This window comes from Salvelinus fontinalis, chromosome 21, assembly GCF_029448725.1.
Source record: "Salvelinus fontinalis isolate EN_2023a chromosome 21, ASM2944872v1, whole genome shotgun sequence".
In the NCBI taxonomy this organism is placed as follows: domain Eukaryota; kingdom Metazoa; phylum Chordata; class Actinopteri; order Salmoniformes; family Salmonidae; genus Salvelinus; species Salvelinus fontinalis.
Window position 1 is genome coordinate 29,383,883 of NC_074685.1, and position 22,352 is coordinate 29,406,234.

The 22,352-nt window shown below is 43.4% G+C and overlaps 1 protein-coding gene across 1 annotated transcript; it reads right to left on the minus strand.

Moving 5' to 3' along the window:
• Positions 1 to 6,073: 6,073 nt before the first annotated feature.
• LOC129818588 (E3 ubiquitin-protein ligase NEURL3-like) lies at positions 6,074 to 17,436 on the minus strand. Its single transcript, XM_055874633.1, has 4 exons — positions 11,825 to 17,436; positions 7,706 to 8,215; positions 7,409 to 7,588; positions 6,074 to 6,483 (listed from the first exon to the last, which is right to left on the minus strand). The coding sequence occupies exons 1-4, from the start codon at positions 11,844 to 11,846 to the stop codon at positions 6,302 to 6,304; spliced, it is 894 nt and encodes a 297-aa protein (XP_055730608.1). The 5' UTR covers positions 11,847 to 17,436; the 3' UTR covers positions 6,074 to 6,301.
• Positions 17,437 to 22,352: the final 4,916 nt, after the last annotated feature.

A 22,352-nucleotide genomic window follows, 5' to 3' on the forward strand; every position in this document is an offset into this window, starting at 1 on the left:
GCTCATTTCCTGACGATCGCTCACCGCTGTTTGTACTTGGCGACTTCAACCTCCTGACATCTGCCTTCGATTCATTTCTTTCCAACTCTCTTTCCCCTCCGTGCCTCTTTTGATCTCACCCTTTACCAGTCCTCTCCCACTCACAAGGCAGGCAATACGCTTGACCTCATATTTACTGGAGCCTGTTTGCCCACTATTCTCACTGCAACCCCACTCCAGGTCTCTGATCACTACTTTGTTCCTTTTCTGTCTCCCTTTCCTCCAACCCTAGCCACTCAGCCCCTACCCAGATGGTCATGCTCCGTCACAATCTTCGCTCGCTATCTCCCACTACTCTCTTCGACCCTACATTCCTCCCTTTCTGTATCCTATGACTCACACTATGCCCTTTCCTCCCGGCCGGCTCGGCCCTCCCCCTGCTCTGAAAATGAAACATCCGGAAGACCTATCATTCTTTCACTCCCTCCTCTCTACCTTCTCTTCCTCTGTATCCACTGCTAAAGCCACGTTTTAAAGTTCAAGCTTCTGCCTTTAACCCTAGGAAACTATTTTCCTTACTTAATCCTCCACCCCCTTCTCCCTCTCTGCGGATTACTTTGTCAACCACTTTGAAAAGTAGGTTGACAACATTTCGCCCCTCATTGAGTCCACTGGTCCTGCTCACACAGAACTACCCTATGCCTTGACCTCTTTCTCCCCTCTCTCTCCAGATGAAATCCTGTGACTAGTGAGGTTCAGCTGCCGACAACCTGCCTGCATGACTCCATCCCCTCCTCCCTTCTCCAGACCATCTCTGGAGACCTTCTCACTTCCCTCATGTCTCTGACCAACTCTATCTCACTCACAACAATCTTTTTGACCCTAACCAGTCAGGCTTCAAGACGGGTCACTCAACCAAGACGGCTCTTCTCTGTCACGGAGGCTGTCGGCATTGAAAAAAAGCTGAAACTCTCTCTGTTCTCATCCTCCTAGATCCATCTGCTACCTTCAACACCATGAGCCATCAGAATCCTCCTCTCCACCCTCTCAGGGATTGCATCCTACCTAGCAGGCTGCTCCTACCAGGTGACGTGGAGAGGATCTGTGTCTGCACCACATACTCTCACTACTGGTGTCCCTCAGGGCTTGGTTCAAGGGCCTCTCCTTTTCTCTCTATACACCAAGTCACTCGGCTCTGTCATATTCTCACATGGTCTCTCCTATCGTTACTATGCAGATGACAACTACTTTTATCCTTCCCGCTTTCTGACACCCAGGTGGCGACGCACATCTCTGCGTGCCTAGCAGATACCTCAGCTTGTATGTCGGACCACCACCTTAAGATCAACCTTGAAAAGACTGCGCTACTCTTCCTCCCGGGGAAGTTCTGCCCGCTCCAAGACCTCTCCATCATGGTTGACAACTCCATGGTCTCCCCCCTCCCAGTGCAAAGAACCTTGGCGTGACCCTGGAAAAATACCCTGTCATTCTCTGCAAACATCAAAGCAGTGGTGCTTTGGTTCAAGCTCTAGTGAAACTTATCCAGAATGCTGTAGCCCGCCTGTTGTTCAACCTTCCCAAGTTCTCCCTTGTCACCCCACTCCTCCAAACACTCCACTGGCTTTCAGTCGAAGCTCGCATCCACTACAAGACCATGGTACTTGCCTATGGAGCAGCAAGAGGAACTGCCCCTCCCTACCTTCAGGCTATGCTCAAACCTTACACCCCAACCCGAGCACTGTGTTTTGCCACCTCTGGTATGTTGGACGTCAATCCTCTATGGGTCAGCCCGCTCTAAGCCCAGTCCAAGCTATTCTCTGTCCTTACACCGCAATGGTGGAACCAACTTCCCCCTGAAGCTAAGACAGCAGAGTCTCTGCCCATCCTCTGAAAACATCTGAAACCCTACCTCTTCAAAGAGTATCTCAAATAATTCCCACAGTGCAGCTCATCAACCCAGAGGTGGCGCCTCTTGAGCAGGCTCAGCCCACAGTCCTACAGGTGTAACACTGCTGGTGTCTGTGATGCCTCTCTCTGATCCTGACAGGTAGAGTACTGCAGAGAGAAACTCCATTACCACCACAGTCAATGGCACAGAGGATCAAACATTTACCCAGCTGCATGGATCACAGAATGGCATACATTACAATTTGTACATTAACTTTGGACAGTTTGTACGCTGACTATTTACTCTGTGTGACTGTTTTACTAGATAGCTCAAAAAGGTATTTCAAAATACTTGATACAATAATTGGCAAAAAATATCATGGCACACCCTGAGAAGGAGACCAAGAGCAGGGTCATATTCTTACGCGATAAGAGTTCCACAGCTTCACATTCGCAGAACCTCTGCACTCTCAACAGGGAGGGGTTGCTGGGTGGCCAAGTTGTTTTGGGGGCCGCATCTCCCGAAATCATTCACACCACAATTAACTCCCTATCAGTTCTTACAGATAACCTCTGTGTGTCAAAAAACAGTAGCATTCACTTCAGTCCTGTTTCTTCTAAGTTTGACCTATAAATTGTCTCACTTCTAGTCTTTCTCCAGCACCTCCTCTTCCAGGTGGAAGGTGTTATGACTGAGAGGCTGTGGGTTTCTCTCTCCTGCCCTGGATTTTCTGGAAAACATCAGAATCCACAAGAGGATACCTCTGCCTGGTGTTACGTTCCCCAGTTTCTGTGTTCTGGTTTGTATTTGAGTGTGTGTGTTTCAGGAGAAATTCCTGAAACTCCCCAAGCAGCTGATTGGTCGACCCCAGGCTATTGATGATTGGAGCTGACCCCGCCCCCTCGTCAAGAAGCAGCTGACTAATTAACATTGCCACCTGAAGATAAAAGCCAGTGTTCTGCTCAGGAAGAGGGGGTAGAGATTTGGAGATCAGAGAGAGAATTGAATATTTTGGAGAGATCGAGAGAAATGGGAGATTAGAGGGAGATTGAGAGAGAGAAAAATTAGATTGTGATATAGTGTTGGTTGTGTATCAGAAAGTGTGGTATGTACTGTTGTTGTTGGTAGCAGTTTTGCTATGTCCTGTGTTTGTGAGTGTTTGTGAAATCGTTAATAATTACTCTGTTTCATTTGTTCCCAGGGGGGAAGGAGAAGGCACTTTGGGAGTGCTTAGGCAAGAGGCCCGCGGGCATACATATACCCGTAGTATATTTACTGTCTAGGCACACTAGGTAAGACCTGGGCGGACCACCCCCTGTATTTTGGTTAGGGCACCAGGTGGTGCTAAGTTAGGTGCTAAGTTAAGTGGGTAGGCAGGTTAGATGGGAGAGGGGGAACTTTAATAGTTACTTTCTTTGCTTTGGTTCCGTCCAGCCCCTTTTCCCCATATTACCGTGTAAGAAAATAAATCCTAGTAAACTGTAAATTCTGCTTTTGTGTCATCCTTACTCGCACCTACAGTCCATACCTCTTGCACTTCAGAGAGTTGAGTTGTAGCAGGGAGTTGCGTTCCCTCTTCTCAGAGGCGTGCGTAACACTGGGGACATCACAACTGTGAGACATGGGAGGGAGCGGCAAATAATGATGCAATTATGATACTCATTATACACTATATACAGATGAATTACCTTTAGGTAATAAATGCATACAGTAATTGGAAGCGTCACCTCTCCCTGCATGGGACACTTTAAAGAGTATCCACATGGGGGCAGCAAATTGTAGCCAACAGATTGTGATGGGGGCAGTAATCATCGATTTACTGTCCTGAATCAGTCACGTTGTTGTTGGGGATATGATCAGTCTTCCTGTCCACAGGAATCATGGAAAATATGTTAGGCACGGAAATTAAGGTAACTTTCTGTACTGGCGCTGTGATGGAATATTTTAGTTTGCTGTAGTTCTCATTACTCTCACTGGCAGCAATCTAGAGACATTAAATAATAATAAAAATATACTTGAATGCTTTTTAAACTGCCTATAGCTGCTTCAATCTGTATAGAGTACAGTCATACAATTCATATTTGAAATGCAGCCAATAACAAAGATCTGTTCAATAAATCTCTTTACAGTAGAAGAACCAACCTGGTTATGACAGACTAACTCCTGAGGAAAAGCCACCCTTCTGGTCAGTCCAAAGACTGTTTCAGGTCTGTCATGAAGGGACAGAGAAGCAAAGTGAACAGAACCCAGTCATCTGTTTACAACACGCTAATGAAGTGAATATATATAACTCTTCTCTTTCTCAGCATACCTGTCTATGAGGAGTGTGAGCTGAGGTCTGGATTTCTAGCTGTTTTTCTGAGCCGGCACATGCAGCATCCCTGCAGGACTCTCCATTTATCTCCACTATGATATCACCCACTCACAAGTTAGCCAGCTCAGCTTCACTTAACCCATTCACCTGTAGATGTAGAGACGGTGTGAGAAAATTGTGTAGTGTGTGTGTGTGGCAGGACCGTCTGTTTGCAGTTACCTTGGTGACAGTCAGAGGCGGAGGCACCATGGAGGTCCAGTCAGGGTTACCATCATGTCATCAGGGTAAGAGGTCGAGGAAACAGAGCAAGCTGAGTAAATCTGACAAGTGAGTGTGATATAACACATATACAGCAAAGAGCGTGGTTATGGCAGTTGAGCTCCTATGCACTTGTGAACATCTGTACATGACGTTCTCCAAAAGATTGTATCTCTGTCAGTAAGTCGACTTACTGGTATACACTTAAGCAACAAGGCACAAGGGGGTGTGGTTAATGGCCAATATACCACGGCTAAGGGCTGTTCTTATACACGACGCAATGCAGAGTGTCTGGATACAGCCATTGTATATTGGCCATACACCACAAACCCCAGAAGTGCTTTATTGCTATTATAAACTGGTTCAACGTAATTAGAGCAGTATAAAATGTTTGTCATGCCTGTGGTATACGGTCTGACATACCACGGCTGTCAGCCAATCATCATTCAGGGCTTGAACCATCCAGTTTATAATAGAGTAACATATAACAGAGTTAAAGCCTTATGTCTGTGGAATTGAACCCAGCTAGGACATTACTTTTACAATGTTTGCCTAATAAACTATTAATATTGCACTGCCTCCCTCCCCTTCCACATGAATTACAAATGCTTATGCTTATTGTTTATAGCAAAATACTCAAAAGGACAAAACTCATGTAGCCTAAACAACATTAGATATGTCATAGCCTGGAATAGCCAATCATTATTTATTTGACAGATATGAATAGATAGTGCATTAAATTCAACAAAATATTAATTTCACCTGCCTTCTCATTTAGTGCCCAGACAGGAAAGCTTGGCAACGACGAATAGAGAACCATGACCTGTATCCAGATCCAAGCCCTGAGACTGCCCACATGGGCTGCTTCACCAGGCCCTTGTGAGTCTCCAACAAACTTTCCGTGGATAAAATGAATAAACTCAGGAAAAATAGACACGTCCTCTCACTGTCAACTGCGTTCATCTTCAGCAAACTTAAGGTGTAAATCTTTGTATGAACATAACAAGATTCAACAACTGAGACATAAACGGAACAAGTTCCACAGACATGTGACTAACAGAAATGGAATAATGTGTCAATCAAAGGAGGGGTCCAAATCAAAAGTAACAGTCAGTATCTGGTGCATTAAGTACTGCAGTGCATCTTCTCCTCATGGACTGCACCAGATTTGCCAGTTCTTGCTGTGAGATGTTACCCCACTCTTCCACCAAAGCACCTGCAAGTTCCTGGACATTTCTGAGGGGAATGGCCCTAGCCTTCACCCTCTGATCCAACAGGTCCCAGACGTGCTCAATGGGATTGAGATCTGGGTTCTTCGCTGGCCATGGCAGAACAGTGGCAATCTCAACGCTGTGCGTTACAGGGAAGACATCCTCCTCCCTCATGTGGTACCCTTCCTGCAGGCTCATCCTGACATGACCTACTGCATATTGCACACCGAAGTTGCACAAGATCTCTGCTATAGCCTGGTATAGAAACTGTGATTGTAGTACCAGAAATATTGATATGCTTACATTTTGAGAACCTTTTTTCTCCAGTTGGCTACATAGTTGTCTATGACTGTCATTTCCCTAGGCCTATTTATTTAAAGTTATCAAATAAAAGAGAAACTGTCTTCATTTTGGGTGCATTTATTTACATTTCGATTCATTGACAAATAAAACATCTAATACAGTGACATGTTCTTCATCAAGTATAGATGCCCACATGTAGTATAGATGCCTACACTATAACATAAGTCACAGTGAAAAATAGACAGTTGATATAAAAAAGAACATAAGGGAAATGTTTACAATATTATGTACTAATATAATGCTGATTTGATCATCTTTGCTTTTCTCCCTCCTTTCCCCATCGGTTGGTCAACTTTTTATCCACCTATCCTCGTCGCTGTATCTGATTGACTGGCGACACAGCGGGCAGTTTCCAAACTCGGCCGTGACCCGCAGGGCGCAGCGAAGGCACAGGCAGCGGTGGGCGCAGGGAAAGACCACAGAAGCTCTAGCAGATAGACACACCACGCAATCTTCAGCGAAGTCCCGATCTACAGTGCAGAATAAATAAAAAGCAAGTAACTTTACGCTTACCAACACAAGAAAGGCTGCCAAGAAAACTATATTGTAAATAGACCACAGTTCCTTTAGGTCAACAGAAATCCATATCCAAACATTGAAATAAAACTGTATTACAACTGCACAAGTGGCGACCCATCATTCAGGGTAGGTGTGACACCTGTTTAGCTCAGAAAAATATTTTATTTTTGCCTGTTTTGCATGTTATTTTGGCATTAATAAGTGACACACATCAGTTTGCAAACAATGTAAAAAAATACATATCATTAAGTTAATGAAGAGGCCCACAAACATGGTCTATTTTTTGCTTTCTTGAGTAACGCACCCCCAAGCAGGTGTTTCAGCCTAGCTCAGTGCTTTATGTGGTGGTGAGGCAGCCAGCGGGAAAATATGGAGCGGTAATGTTCTCTTGTTGCGCCGTGATTGGCTCAGTGTTCTGTCACTCATGGTGACACTACGTCACCTCCAAATCTATGGGGAGAGCTCGAAAATTCAAGCCTCTTAGGTGCTGCAATAGGCTGCATTCAAACACTTAAGACACACCCTATCCCCTCAGCCCTCAAATTAAGTGGACACTTCTGATGACGTATCATGACGTCTGATAAGTATACACTTTTAGGTCAAGGAGCGAGGGAGGAAGGAAGGATTTTTAAAATGGACCGCCCTTGCCCGGAAATTCGTCACTTGTTCATCGTGCGATGATTGTGTTTTCAGCCACTGTATCTTGTGGGTGCTTAATGCGCTACAGTCGATTATGAGTGCATGTTTACTTATATTATTCAAATGAATGAATGTATTTATTTTGGTTGGGACCCCCTAGTGGCTGAGACCGTTCATGTCGCCGTTTATGCCTGGAGCCGGTCCTGTCTGGCTTTAATAATGCAGTTAGTTACACACCTATAGAGGGGTCCATCTGTGTGGTAATGATAGGGTCAGCAGAGAGCCTGTAGTCCTGAGGAGTGCGACAGGGGTGACCCTTGTTCACACACATGCAGCTGTCCCTATGAGACACAGAGGGAGGAGGTGGGACAGGACAGGACCTCCGGATCCGCAACATTAAGTCTTTCTTTTCTGATCCTGAAAAATGAAGGAAGAACATAAAGCACTGATCAGTCGGAGTTAATGTGATAATATCTAAAAATAGAAGATTGTATAAGCTACTTTATCAACCAAGAAATTCACCATGTGCCTCACCCAATAGGAGCACAGCTCTGGTCTGTCCGTAGACATCTATCATGGCCCATAGGGGGTGTGTCACATCCACCCCCTTCAGTAGCTTGTACCTCAAACCATTTGGCCCCTCGTAAACCAGCATTCCTCGAGGGGTCACCCAGAAGCGGAGCTCTGCCCCTGGCATGATGAGGCTGGAGGGCACGGTGGATGCCCAGTACCCGTAGGTGGTGGTGAGGTCAGGGATGGCTACAGCAGGAGGGAAGTGGGGCCCAGAGGAGGAGGGCGGTATGATGGTGAAGCCCAGCCGCAGAGCTCCATGCCAGTGTTGGTCACAACATTCCACCCGCAGATGTATCTTCTCCTGAACCCTGATTGGACGACTGCTGAAAGTCAGACCATTCTGGAAGGTCTCTCTGTCCCTCTCCACACGTCTACCTCCCAGACTCAGACACACATTGGTCCCCAAGGCCTCTTTGTGGAAGGACAGGGTCCCCAGACAGGGACGCCCACACATATTGTGTGGATAAATCTCTAAAGGGGAGGGAGGAAGATTGTTAGCAAAACATTATAAAACACAATTAAACAATCAGCTGACATTATTTACCAGGCAAGTCTACCTTCCTTTAAAACCTAAAGTTAACAGAGGTTTAAAACATCCCTCGCAGATGGCTGACAAGTCATAACATGTGTGAAGACGAAGTTTATGGATTTAATCTGCTCAACACCTTAAAGAGTAAATATACCTTAATAGAAAATGACTCAAGTGAAAGTCATCCAGTAAAATACTACTTGAGTAAAATGTATTAAATATACTTAAGTATAGTTAAGTATAATTTCTGAATGAGTCTTATATATATTTTTTTAAATGTTACCCCTTTTTCTTCCCAATTTCGTGGTATCCAATTGGTAGTTACAGTCTTGTTTCATCTCTGCAACTCCTGTAAAGCCATTTCTCTGAAACATCCTCCTGGTACCTTGCTGTACATGATTAACAAGATCACATCATGTGTTGTACAGAATAGTCATAAACTTTATTATATTATGGTGTTGACTACACTTAAGCAGAAATGTCCTTTCGTTTATGGTTTCATTATTTGCTAAATATGGGTTCATCTTTCAATATGAACATCAAATCAAGTTTATTTGTCACGTGCGCCGAATACAACAGGTGTGGGTAGACATTACAGTGAAATATTTACTTACAGGCTCTAACCAACAGTGCAATTTTGAAGTTAAAAAAAGGTTTTAGGTGAACAATAGATAAGTAAAGAAATAAAAAGACAGTGAAAAATAACAGTAGCGAGGCTATAACAGGAGTGAGGCTATAACAGTAGCAAGGCTATAACAGTAGCGAGGCTATAACAGTAGCGAGGCTATCACAGTAGCGAGGCTATAACAGTAGCGAGGCTATAACAGTAGCGAGGCTATAACAGTAGCGAGGCTATATACAGGCACTGGTTAGTCGAGCTAATTGAGGTAGTATGTACACTGCTCAAAAAAATAAAGGGAACACTTAAACAACACAATGTAACTCCAAGTCAATCACACTTCTGTGAAATCAAACTGTCAACTTAGGAAGCAACACTGATTGACAATAAATTTCACATGCTGTTGTGCAAACAGTTCCATGCTTCCTGGCTGATGTTTTGGTCACCTTTGAATGCTGGCGGTGCTCTCACTCTAGTAGTAGCATGAGACGGAGTCTACAACCCACACAAGTGGCTCAGGTAGTGCAGTTCATCCAGGATGGCACATCAATGCGAGCTGAGGCAAAAAGGTTTGCTGTGTCTGTCAGCGTAGTGTCCAGAGCATGGAGGCGCTACCAGGAGACAGGCCAGTACATCAGGAGACGTGGAGGAGGCCGTAGGAGGGCAACAACCCAGCAGCAGGACCGCTACCTCCGCCTTTGTGCAAGGAGGTGCACTGCCAGCGCCCTGCAAAATGACCTCCAGCAGGCCACAAATGTGCATGTGTCTGCTCAAACGGTCAGAAACAGACTCCATGAGGGTGGTATGAGGGCCCGACGTCCACAGGTGGGGGTTATGCTTACAGCCCAACACCGTGCAGGACGTTTGGAATTTGCCAGAGAACACCAAGATTGGCAAATTCGCCACTGGCGGCCTGTGCTCTTCACAGATGAAAGCAGGTTCACACTGAGCACATGAGCACATGTGACAGACGTGACAGAGTCTGGAGACGCCGTGGAGAACGTTCTGCTGCCTGCAACATCCTCCAGCATGACCGGTTTGGCGATGGGTCAGTCATGGTGTGGGGTGGCATTTCTTTGTGGGGCCGCACAGCCCTCCATGTGTTCGCCAGAGGTAGCCTGACTGCCATTAGGTACCGAGATGAGATCCTCAGACCCCTTGTGAGACCATATGCTGACACATGCACATTTGTGACCTGCTGGAGGTCATTTTGAATGACTCTGGCAGTGCTCCTCCTTGCACAAAGGCGGAGGTAGCGGTCCTGCTGCTGGGTTGTTGCCCTCCTATGGCCTCCTCCACGTCTCCTGATGTACCGGCCTGTCTCCTGGTAGCGCCTCCATGCTCTGGACACTACGCTGACAGACACAGCAAACCTTCTTGCCACAGCTCGCATATATGTGCCATCCTGGATGAGCTGCACTACCTGAGCCACTTGTGTGGGTTGTAGACTCCGTCTCATGCTACCACTAAAGTGAGAGCACCGCCAGCATTCAAAAGTGACCAAAACATCAGCCAGGAAGCATAGGAACTGAGAAGTGGTCTGTGGTCACCACCTGCAGAACCATTCCTTTTTTGGGGGCGTCTTACTAATTACCTATAATTTCCACCTTTTGTCTATTCCATTTGCACAACAGCATGTGAAATTTATTGTCAATCAGTGTTGCTTCCTAAGTGGACAGTTTGATTTCACAGAAGTGTGATTGACTTGGAGTTACATTGTGTTGTTTAAGTGTTCCCTTTATTTTTTTGAGCAGTGTATATGTAGGTATGGTTAAAGTGACTATGCATATATGATAAACAGAGAGTAGCAGTACCGTAAAAGAGGGGTTGGCGGGTGGTGGGACACAATGCAGATAGTCCAGGTAGCCAATGTGCGGGAACACCGGTTAGTCGGGCTAATTGAGGTAGTATGTACATGAATGTACAGTTAAAGTGATTATGCATATATGATAAACAGAGAGTAGCAGCAGCGTAAAAGAGGGGTTGGGGGGGGGCACACATTGCAAATAGTCCGGGTAGCCATTTGATTACCTGTTCAGGAGTCTTATAGCTTGCGGGTAAAAACTGTTGAGAAGCCTTTTGGTCCTAGACTTGGTGCTCCGGTACCGCTTGCCATGCGGTAGTAGAGATAACAGTCTATGACTGGGGTGGCTGGGGTCTTTGACAATTTTTAGGGCCTTCCTCAGACACCGCCTGGTGTAGAGGTCCTGGAAGGCAGGCAGGTTAGCCCCAGTGATGTACTGGGCTGTACTCACTACCCTCACGTTACGGAACTTTCAGTTTCATTATATGTCAATATGTCTCGTGCCAAACCCTTCTATTTTTTCCATAGCAAAGGTCACATGAATGACTACATTATTGGCATTATTATATGCAAGCCATTTCTCTGAAACATCCTCCTGGTACCTTGCTCTAACAACAATGGAAATATTTTCTGTTATTAACCTAATCTCACAGGTTACCATTTAATATTAAAGTTGCCATTTTTTGTTCGTTTTTACCTGGTTATTTCAAGACCTAGATAAATAGACTCATTCAGAAATTATACTTAACTATACTTAAGTATATTTAAAACCTTTTACTCAAGTAGTATTTTACTGGGTGACTTTCACTTTTACTTGAGTCATTTTTTATTAAGGTATATTTACTTTTACTCAAGTATGAGAATTGGGTACTTTTTCCACCACTGATAAAAACACACTGATAAAAACACAATGCGCCAGTATCAGATCTTCAGTTTAACTCTCTAGAAAACATGCATATCAGTTAACTACATACTTTTTGTGCAAAATGTTGGCAAATAGTATTTTAAATTTCGAATGTCTAATTATATCTACCTTTCTAATTAATTGATTTTATGTACACGTTATCTGTCTAGACATCTGTTGATGAATACATCAGAATGTGAATAATATTAATATTGTATTCTTACCAGTGCTCCTACCGATCCCCATCCTCTTCAGGTTTGCCTGTCTTGAAGTTTGCTTCTTCCCACGGAGTCTTCAGACTGGACTGATACAGTAGCAAGGCAGCAGTGATGTTGGCTCTTCTTAGTGTGGCGTGTATAGTTTTGTTTTGAGACAGCACAACCTCTTTAGTTAAAGGTTAGGGGAGTGGCATAAAAACACAGCCTCACCTACCCACTCTTCCCCATATCACGCTGTCTTTACTTAGCAAAATTACTTGGCAATATTTATACTTTAACTGTTTTATTTAATGTCTGCAATAAAGTGGTGATGCCGGATCTGACAATTAATCTTGATGGTTGTACAGTCGTCTCGAAACTGAAAAGACCTTGGCTTTACTCTGGACCCTGATCTCTCTTTTGACTAACGTATCAAGACTATTTCAATGACAGCTTTTTTCCATCTAAGTAACATTGCAAAAATCAGAAACTTAGTCCAAAAATGATGCAGAAAAATTAATCCATGCTTTGTCACTTCTAGATTTGAATACTGCAATGCTCTACTTTCCGTCTACCTGGATAAAGCACTAAATAAACTTCAGTTAGTGCTAAACACAACTGCTAGAATCCTGACTAGAACCCAAAAAATTATTCATATTACTCCAGTGCTAGCCTCTCTACGCTGGCTTCCTGTTAAGGCAAGGGCTGATTTCAGGGTTTTACTGCTAACCTACAAAGCATTATATGGGCTTGCTCCTACCTATCTTTCCGATTTGGTCCTGCCATACAGTTGAAGTTGGAAGTTTACATACACCTTAGCCAAATACATTTAAACTCAGTTTTTCACAATTCCTGACATTTAGTCCTAGTAAAAATTCCCTGTCTTAGGTTAGTTAGGATCACCATTTTAAGAATGTGAAATGTCAGAATAATAGTAGAGAGAATTATTTATTTCAGCTTTTATTTCTTTCATCACATTCCCAGTGGGTCAGAAGTTTACATACACTCAATTAGTATTTGGTAGCATTGCATTTAAATTGTTTAACTTGGGTCAAACGGTTCGGGTAGCCTTCCACAAGCTTCCGACAATAAGTTGGTTCAATTTTGGCCCATTCCTCCTGACAGAGCTGGTGTAAGGTTTGTAGCCCTTCTTGCTCACACACACATTTTCAGTTCTGGCCACAAACTTTCTATAGGCTTGAGGTCACGGCTTTGTGATGGCCACTACAGCATACCACCCTGCATACCACTGCTGGCTTGCTTCTGAAGCTAAGCAGGGTTGGTCCTGGTCAGTCACTGGATGGGAGACCAGATGCTGCTGGAAGTGGTATTGGAGGGCCAGTAGGAGGCACTCTTTCCTCTGGTCTAATAAAATATCCCAATTCCCCAGGGCAGTGATTGGGGACACTGCCCTGTGTGTAGGGTGCCGTCTTTCGGATGGGACGTTAAACGGGTGTCCTGACTCTCTGAGGTCATTAAAGATCCCATGGCACTTATCGTAAGAGTAGGGGTGTTAACCCCGGTGTCCTGGCTAAATTCCCAATCTGGCCCTCAAACCATCACGGTCACCTAATAATCCCCAGTTTACAATTGGCTCATTCATCCCCCTCCTCTCCCCTGTAACTATTCCCCAGGTTGTTGCTGCAAATGAGAACGTGTTCTCAGTCAACTTACCTGGTAAAATAAAACAATACCTTGACTTTGTTTTCTTTAAGTCATTTTGCCACAACTTTGGAAGTATGCTTGGGGTCATTGTCCATTTGGAAGACCCATTTGCGACCAAGCTTTAACTTCCTGACTGATGTCTTGAGATGTTGCTTCAATATATCCACATCATTTTCCTACCTCATGATGCCATCTATTTTGTGAAGTGCACCAGTCCCTCCTGCAGCAAACACCCCCACAACATGATGCTGCCACCCCCGTGCTTCACGGTTAGGATGCTGTTCTTCGGCTTGCAAGCCTCCCCCTTTTTCCTCCAAACATAACGATGGTCATTATGGCCAAACAGTTCTATTTTTGTTTCATCAGACCAGAGGACATTTCTACAAAAAAGTACGATCTTTGTCCCCATGTGCAGTTGCAAACCGTAGTCTGGCTTTTTTATGGCGGTTTTGGAGCAGTGGCTTCTTCCTCGCTGAGCGGTCTTTCAGGTTACGTCGATATAGGAATCGTTTTATTGTGGATATAGATACTTTTGTACCTGTTTCCTCCAGCATATTCACAAGGTCCTTTGCTGTTGTTCTGGGATTGATTTGCACTTTTCGCACCAAAGTACGTTCATCTCTAGGAGAACGAACGCGTCTCCTTCCTGAGCGGTATGACGGCTGTGTGGTCCCATGGTGTTTATACTTGCGTACTATTGTTTGTACAGATGAACGTGGTACCTTAAGGCAATTGGAAATTGCTCCCAAGGATGAACCAGACTTGTGGAGGTCTCCATTTTTTTCCTGAGGTCTTGGCTGATTTCTTTTGATTTTCCCATGATTTCAAGCAAAGAGGCACTGAGTTTGAAGGTAGGCCTTGAAATACATCCACATGTACACCTCCAATTGACTCAAATTATGTAAATTAGCCTATCAGAAGCTTCTAAAGCCATGACATCACTTTCAGGAATTTTCCAAGCTGTTTAAAGGCACAGTCAACTTAGTGTATGTAAACTTCTGACCCACTGGAATTGTGATACATTATTTCACTTATAATTCAAAAATTACTTGTGTCATGCACAAAGTATTTGTCCTAACCGACTTGCCAAAACTATAGTTTGTTAATTAACAAGAAATTTGTGGAGTGGTTGAAAAACGAGTTTTAATGACTCCAACCTAAGTGTATGTAAACTTTCAACTTCAACTGTATATGATGACTTTACTTGCATAAAAACTGTGGATGGAAACGTGGTTACTGGATAAGAAAAAGACTTACAGCACAGACGTCAATGACAACCCTTTGAAAAGGAAGGGAAACAACAACTTATGATCAACTGAGAGATGACATGGCTTGAAGATGAATCCAATCAATCTAGGGCACAGGTGTCAAACTCATTCCACGGGGGGCCGAGTGTCTGCGGGTTTTCGCTCCTCCCTTGTACTTGATTGATGAATTAACATCACTAATTAGTTAGGAACTCCCCACACCTGGTTGTCTAGGGCTTTATTGAAAGGAAAAACCAAAAACCTGCAGACACTAGGCCCTCCGTGGAATGAGTTTGACACCCCTGATCTAGGGTTTGGTTGCCCAGTGGCTGTCTGGACCACTTTTCTCTGGACCACATGCGACCATTCATGCACCAGTCTACAGCACAGACCACAGTCTACAAGCTCAGATAAGGCTGTCCAGGCATCAGTCAGGTCAAGACCAGCACAACATTGAACCCCAAAGGTCAAACATGATATTGAGGCATCAGGTCTGGTGCCCTACTCTCTGAATTGGCCAGCTTGGGAGCCATCCTGTCCCATCATTGACTGCAGGACTGTGCATAGTCAGCATGCATCCTACCCCTGCCTGTTGCCATCTCCATGCCCAAGGGGGAGGTAACATCTCAGGGCCACAGCCTTGAGTTCAGGGGACACACTAGATGGACTCGATGCAGCTGCAGTGGAAAAGAGAAGAACAAAGGTGGGGTCGGGGGGCAGTATTTTCACATCCGGATGAAAAGCATGCCCTGAGGAAACGGCCTGCTACAAAGCCATAAAAGCTAGAATATGCATATTATTAGTATATTTGGATAGAAAACACTCTGAAGTTTCTAAAACTGTTTGAATGATGTCTGTGAGTTTAACAGAACTCATCAGGCAGGCAAAAACCTGAGAAAAAATTAAACCAGGAAGTGGGAAATCTGAGGTTGGTCGATTTTCAACTCAGCTCCTATTGAAGATACAGTGGGATATTGGTATTGTTGCACTTCCTAAGGCTTCCACTAGATGTCAACAGTCGGTAGAACCTTGTCTGATGCCTCTACTGTTTAGTGGGGCCGAAGGAGAGAGGAATGAGTCAGGTCTGCCATGAAGTGACCATGCTCTGACCATGCGCATTCACGTCAGAGCGAGCTCTGTTCCATCGCAATTCTGAAGACACAGGAATACTCCGGTTGGAACATTATTGAAGAATTATGTTAAAAACATCCTAAAGATTGATTCAATACTTCGTTTGTTATGTTTTTACGGACTGTAATATAACTTTAACTTTTCGTCCGTACTTTCCGCTGGACCTGCCCGCGCGTCGTGAGTTTGGAAAGTGTACTGAACGCTAGAACAACAGGAGGAATTTGGACATAAATGATGGACATTAGCGAACTGGGAGTGCATTGCACTGGGAGTGCATTCTGATGAAGATCAAAGGTAAGTAAATGTTTATAATGTTACTTCTGACTTCTGTTGACTGCAAAATATGGTGGCTATATTTGTGTCTTGATTGGGCTCTGAGCGCCGACTCAGATTATTGCATGGTTAGCTTTTTTCGTAAAGCTTTTTTGAAATCTGACACAGCGGTTGCATTAAGGAGAAGTGCATCTAAAATTCCATGCATAACAGTTGTATCTTTTAGCAATGTTTATTATGAGTATTCCTGTAAATTGATGTGGCTCTCTGCAAAATCAAAGGATGTTTTGTTACTTCTGAACGTAAGGCGCCAATGTAAACTCAGATTTTTGGATATAAATATTATTCTGTGAATAGGCACTCACCTAACATAATCGTTTGGTTTGCTTTCGTCGTAAAGCCTTTTTGAAATCGGACACTGTGGCTGGATTTAGAACAAGTGTATCTTTAAAATGGTGTAAAATACATGTATGTTTGAGGAATTTTAATTATGGGATTTCTGTTGTTTTGAATTTGGCGCCCTGCAGTTTCACTGGCTGTTGAAGAGGTGGGACGCTACCTAGAGAGGTTAAGGGATTATGTGTTAACAGCAATATAATTTTTAAAATACCAGTCCAATCAGCATACCTAAAATTAAAACAGCTTTGAAATCTGATAGGCATTATGATATTCATAAACCTGAATTGTTCAATATGGTTATACAGAATTGAAATGGAACTGTGTGTTTACTGTGTTGTTTTCTGTAATCTGAGACAGAGGCAATACAGACAGCAAAGTTAAACACACCAGACCAATCAAATCTTGAACCTGGAGAAAACCTTTCAACAAAATAAGTACCAGTCTTAAGATGAGAGCCAAGCTGCAGTGGTGTAAAGTACTTAAGTACGGTCCCGTGTGGCTCAGTTGGTAGAGCATGGCGCTTGCAACGCCAGAGTTGTGGGTTCAATTCCCACGGGGGGACCAGGATGAATATGTATGAACTTTCCAATTTGTAAGTCGCTCTGGATAAGAGCGTCTGCTAAATGACTTAAACGTAAGTAAAAATACTTGAATTTTTTTACTTTTACTCCACCACATTCCTAATGAAAATAATGTACTTTCTACTCCGTACATTTTCCCTGACACCCAAATGTACTCGTTACATTTTCAATGCTTAGCAGGACAGGAAAATGGTCCAATTCACGCACTTCAAGAGAAAATCCCATGTCATCCCTACTGCACATAATTATGTCTGAGTATTGGAGTGTGCCCCTCGCTATCAGTAAATTTTAAAAAAAACAGAAAATTGTGCCCTATGGTTGCTTGATATAAGGAATGTTTTATTACTTACTTTTACTTTTGATACTTAAGTATATTTAAAAGCAAATACTTTTTTATTTTTACTCAAGTAGGGTTTTACTGGGTGACTTTCACTTGAGTCATTTTCTATTAAGGTATTTTTACTTTTACTCAAGAATGAAAATTGGGTACTTTTTCCACCACTGCTAAGCTGGCTCACACACTGAACATGAGTTAATAATAAATTATATACATCCCTTTTAGTTTCAGTTTTACTCCCACAGTCATACAGCATGACTATCTTAACCAATCAACAAGAGACAATAGAGCCATAAAACATCAGAGGACTTGTAGTGATATGAAATCATACCTACCGATTTCCTGTAAATTGAGACAGCTACAGTTCACATAAATCTGTTTGCTTCATGGCCCAACATCATTTAGTCCTTCACACTTACTCATTTCATCCTGATAAATGGTTCCAGAAACGGGTTTGTTGCATGACAAAGACAAAATGTTGTTTAAGTAGTGGTCAGTCCAGCTGTTGATACAAACTACAGCGCACACTAAAACTTCTTCTCCCACCAGGTATGGTTCCAGAACCGCCGGACTAAGTGGAGAAGGAAGCAGAGTGTGTCCCAGTCTGTCTACACAAGGGGGCTGCTGGGAGCAGAGTGGGGAAGCCCCTAGTGTTACCTCAGAAGTGCATGGGGATTATGACAGACCACTGGACCCTAACTATGACGACCAAAGAATCCACCTTTTGCTGTGCAAGCTTTGTAAGGCTGTCTCAACTTCTCAGTTCCAACCCATACATCTACCTGGCTGACTGTCACTCTCAGTCAAGTTGCTCAATTTACATACAACGAGACACAAGAGGAGCTTGTGAGTTGTGGAGTTATTTAACTACGTTTCTCTTGAACAATCCCAGAGCCACTTGTAGTTGGGCATACACCGTATTGCTATGGCATGTCAAGTGTGTATGTGGAGTGTGTAGTTATGAATACAGTTTTTTTTTAAACACATTGAATTACAGTAAAGTAAAACTTGATCATTTGTAATTGTTGATCTGACCATGACATTCCCAGACCATGTAGACCACTGATAACGAAACAGAAAGTGCAGGTGCGGGTCTTTTCCTAATTTGTTTGTAATAAAAAAAGAAGAACGGTTGGAACAGTAACACTCGGGTGTTAATTAACAACATTCCTTCATCAGGTAAACATTGCAGACTGTACAATAACACAAGTAGCTTATAAATATACTGAATGAATTGTGTGGAGACAAGCTTAAATCTTCAGGTGCATTCCACAAACAATGTTCATTCTTGCGCGTCACAGAGCAGCACAGAGCTGCCCTCACCTACCCACCCTCACCTACCGTCAACCAATCATGTCAATGCAGAGCTGCCCTCACCTACCGTCAACCAATCATGTCAATGCGGAGCTGCCCTCACCTCCCGCCCCCACCTACCGTCAACCAATCATGTCAATGCAGAGCTGCCCTCACCTACCCGCCCTCACCTACCGTCAACCAATCATGTCAATGCAGAGCTGCCCTCACCTACCCGCCCTCACCTACCGTCAACCAATCATGTCAATGCGGAGCTGCCCTCACCTCCCGCCCTCACCTACCGTCAACCAATCATGTCAATGCAGAGCTGCCCTCACCTACCCGCCCTCACCTACCGTCAACCAATCATGTCAATGCAGAGCTGCCCTCACCTACCCGCCCTCACCTACCGTCAACCAATCATGTCAATGCAGAGCTGCCCTCACCTACCCGCCCTCACCTATCGTCAACCAATCATGTCAATGCGGAGCTATATGGAGCCCTCCAAATTACTCCAACATTTGGAGCTGCGATACAGAGCTCAATTTGGTAATTGCGCCAAATCCATACGTCGCCTTCGACCACACATTTTCAGATCAAGCAAAAATTGGCTCTTATTTTTGGGGATTTACCATTTATACCTACATTATATCTGGATAATAAGTGTGGGGAACCAAATGACTTGGTCATAATGCCTTGTGAAGGATTGCAGAGATAAACTTAATGATTGAACCATTAGTTGTTTTGTGAAGTTAACAGGTCATAAAGGGCTTGTAACAATGTTTTCCAAGCCTTAACAAAACATTCATCAGGTAGAATAGTTTTATATCAGCTGGGCAAGCCTCTTAGAGGCTCACTCAATTCTAGTATGGCTGATTGTGTGGTTTAATGATTTACAGAAGATCTTATACTGTGCTGGTAATGAGTGAGTGTGTTTGTGTGTCCCCACAGGATCCTTTGAATAAAGGCAACTATAGCCTGGTCGAAAATATCTGCTTGTGCTCTGGCCAACTCCATTGCCATTATTGTCAAGCCGAATATTACTGTCAAGCCAAACATAATTGCCATGGCAATTCCATAAGGAGTTGCCAAGAGAGCAGAAAGAATGCCACCCAGGCTAGGACAACCTCCAAGGGAAGCCACAAATGCTGAGACAAAAGTTGACAATATCAAAAGAGTATGTTTTAATTATCAATACAACACATTCAATGAGCTTTGATAACGAGCTTTGGTAACACGGTCTTCCATGTCATGATTTCTATCGTCTAGGACAGGGACAGATATAAACCTATTATCTGTATCTTTGGTCTGCTGTTGCTTGGTAACCTTTCCTCCTGTTTTCAAAATATGCATAAATGGGTTGTTCCACGATTAGAGTGCCTTTTGCGTCCCTTTGATATTTTAAGTAGTAATTGTGCACCACTATTGCTTTCTAAAAGTCCCCTTTAATGTAAGACACATGACAAATTCCATAAATCCATTTTTTTATATGAATAGATCGGCAAAAATGCCCCCCCCCAAAAGAATCAGCATTGCCAAAAATCTGTCCTTCCTCATGTTTTTCCGTCTTCTACGATTATTTTAATCCACTTAACCCAAAAATGTTCACCATCATTGTAAAACCCTAAAAGCGTAAAACATTATTAGTGATTAATTTATGTTTGTCCCTCATTTTAGGGGCCACCCTGATAGGTGAATTTAACTCTAATTTTAATATAGTGAAACTATTCCTTTAAAAAAAATAAACCTTTTAAAGAAACATTTAACATCTAATAGTTTAATCATAGTGTAAAAGCAGGTTCTGGTTCTACTGTTTTTAGAATTTTTTTGGTGTTGTGTGGTGGGAAACTGAGCAGGTCAAGCATAGAATGTCGATCTCAAAGCTGCCCTTTTTCAACATCATCACGGAGGTATTGTTGATGCAGGTGCCTGAGTTGGAAACAGTCACGCCATGGCATTACACACTCACTGTCACGTTCTGACCTTTATTTCCTTTGTTTTGTCTTTAGTATGGTCAGGGCGTGAGTTGGGGTGGGCAGTCTGTGTGCTTTTCTATGTTGGGGTTTTGACTTCAATCTGGTATGGTTCTCAATCAGAGGCAGCTGTCAATCGTTGTCCCTGATTGAGAATCATACTTAGGTAGCCTGGGTTTCACTTTTGTTTTGTGGGTGTTTGTTTCCGTGTGAGTGTTTGTTGCCACACGGTACTGTTTCGGTTTCATTCATGTTCACATTTATTGTTTTGTATTTCATAGCGTTCAGTTTATGTTTTAAAATAAACGTTATGGACACGTACCACGCTGCACCTTGGTCCTCCGATCCTTCTTCCTACTACTCCTCAGACGAGGAGGAAGAATGCCGTTACACTCACACAGATCCAACACAGCGTGAATCTTTAAACACAGCGTGAATCTATAAATACAGCGTGAATCTTTAAATACAGCGTGAATCTTTAAATACAGCGTGAATCTTGGATAATGGCGCCGCTTTATAAAGCTGCCGCTTTATGGTCCCCTAACCAATTGTGCTATTGCGTATGTTTTTTTGCGTTATTTTTAACTTATTTTGTACATAATGTTTCTGCCACCGTGTCTAATGACCGAAAAGAGCTTCTAGATATAAGGACAGCAATTACTCACACCGTACTGGAAGAAATTATTTCTTTAACGAGTGGGACGCGAAGGACTTACTCCAGACACTCGACAAGGCCCTCATCCCCGTCATTCGCAGGAGAAAGAGACTGAGATATCGGGGATGTAGGCCTGGGTGCCTTGTAAGAATCTGACGGCGAGTGTGTAATCTGCCCATACCGTCGATCCTATTAGCCAACGTACAATCACTGGATAATAATAAAAAAGACGAACTACAAGCACGTATATCCTACCAACGGGATATTTAAAAACTGTAATATATTATGTTTCACCAAGTCGTGGCTGAACGATGACATTAATAACATACAGCTGGCGGGTCTTACACTTTTTCAGCAGGATAGAACAGCAGCCACTGGTAAGACAAGGGGTGGCGGTATATGTATATTTGTAAACAGCAGCTGGTGCACGAAATATAAGGAAGTCACAAGGTTTTGCTTGCCTGAGGTAGAGTATCTCATGACAAGCTGTAGACCACACTATTTACCAAGAGGGTTCTCATCTATATTCTTTGTTGTTGTCTATTTACCACCACAAACCGATGCTGGCACTAAGACCGCACTCAATGAGCTGTATACGGCCATAAGCAAACAAGAAGATGCTAATCCATAGGCGGCGCTCCTAGTGGCCAGGGACTTTAATGCAGGGAAATTGAAATCTGTTTTATCTAATTTCTATCAGCATGTTAAATGTGCAACCAGAGGAGAAAAACTCTAGACCACCTTTACTCCACACACAGAGACATGTACAAAGCTCGCCCTCCATTTGGCAAATCTGACCATAATTCTAGCCTCCTGATTTCTGCTTACAAGCAAAAACTAAAGCAGGCAGCAACAGTGACTCGGTGAATAAAAAAGTGATCAGATTAAGCAGATGCTAAACTACAGGACAGTTTGCCTAGCACAGACTGGAATATAGTGGCTTGCAAAAGTATTCACCCCCCTTGGCATTTTTCCTATTTTGCTGCCTTACAACCTGGAAT

Bases quoted from the DNA above. Each gene is read 5' to 3' on its own strand.
- LOC129818588 (XM_055874633.1), bottom strand. From the start codon at position 11,846: ATGGGGATCGGTAGGAGCACTG. The intron at 8,216-11,824 runs GTAAGAATACAA...CCTCCCCTTTAG, and splicing joins GGGGATCGGTAGGAGCACTG to AGATTTATCCACACAATATG. The intron at 6,484-7,408 runs GTGTGTAACTAA...TCTGCACTGTAG, and splicing joins ACAGATGGACCCCTCTATAG to ATCGGGACTTCGCTGAAGAT.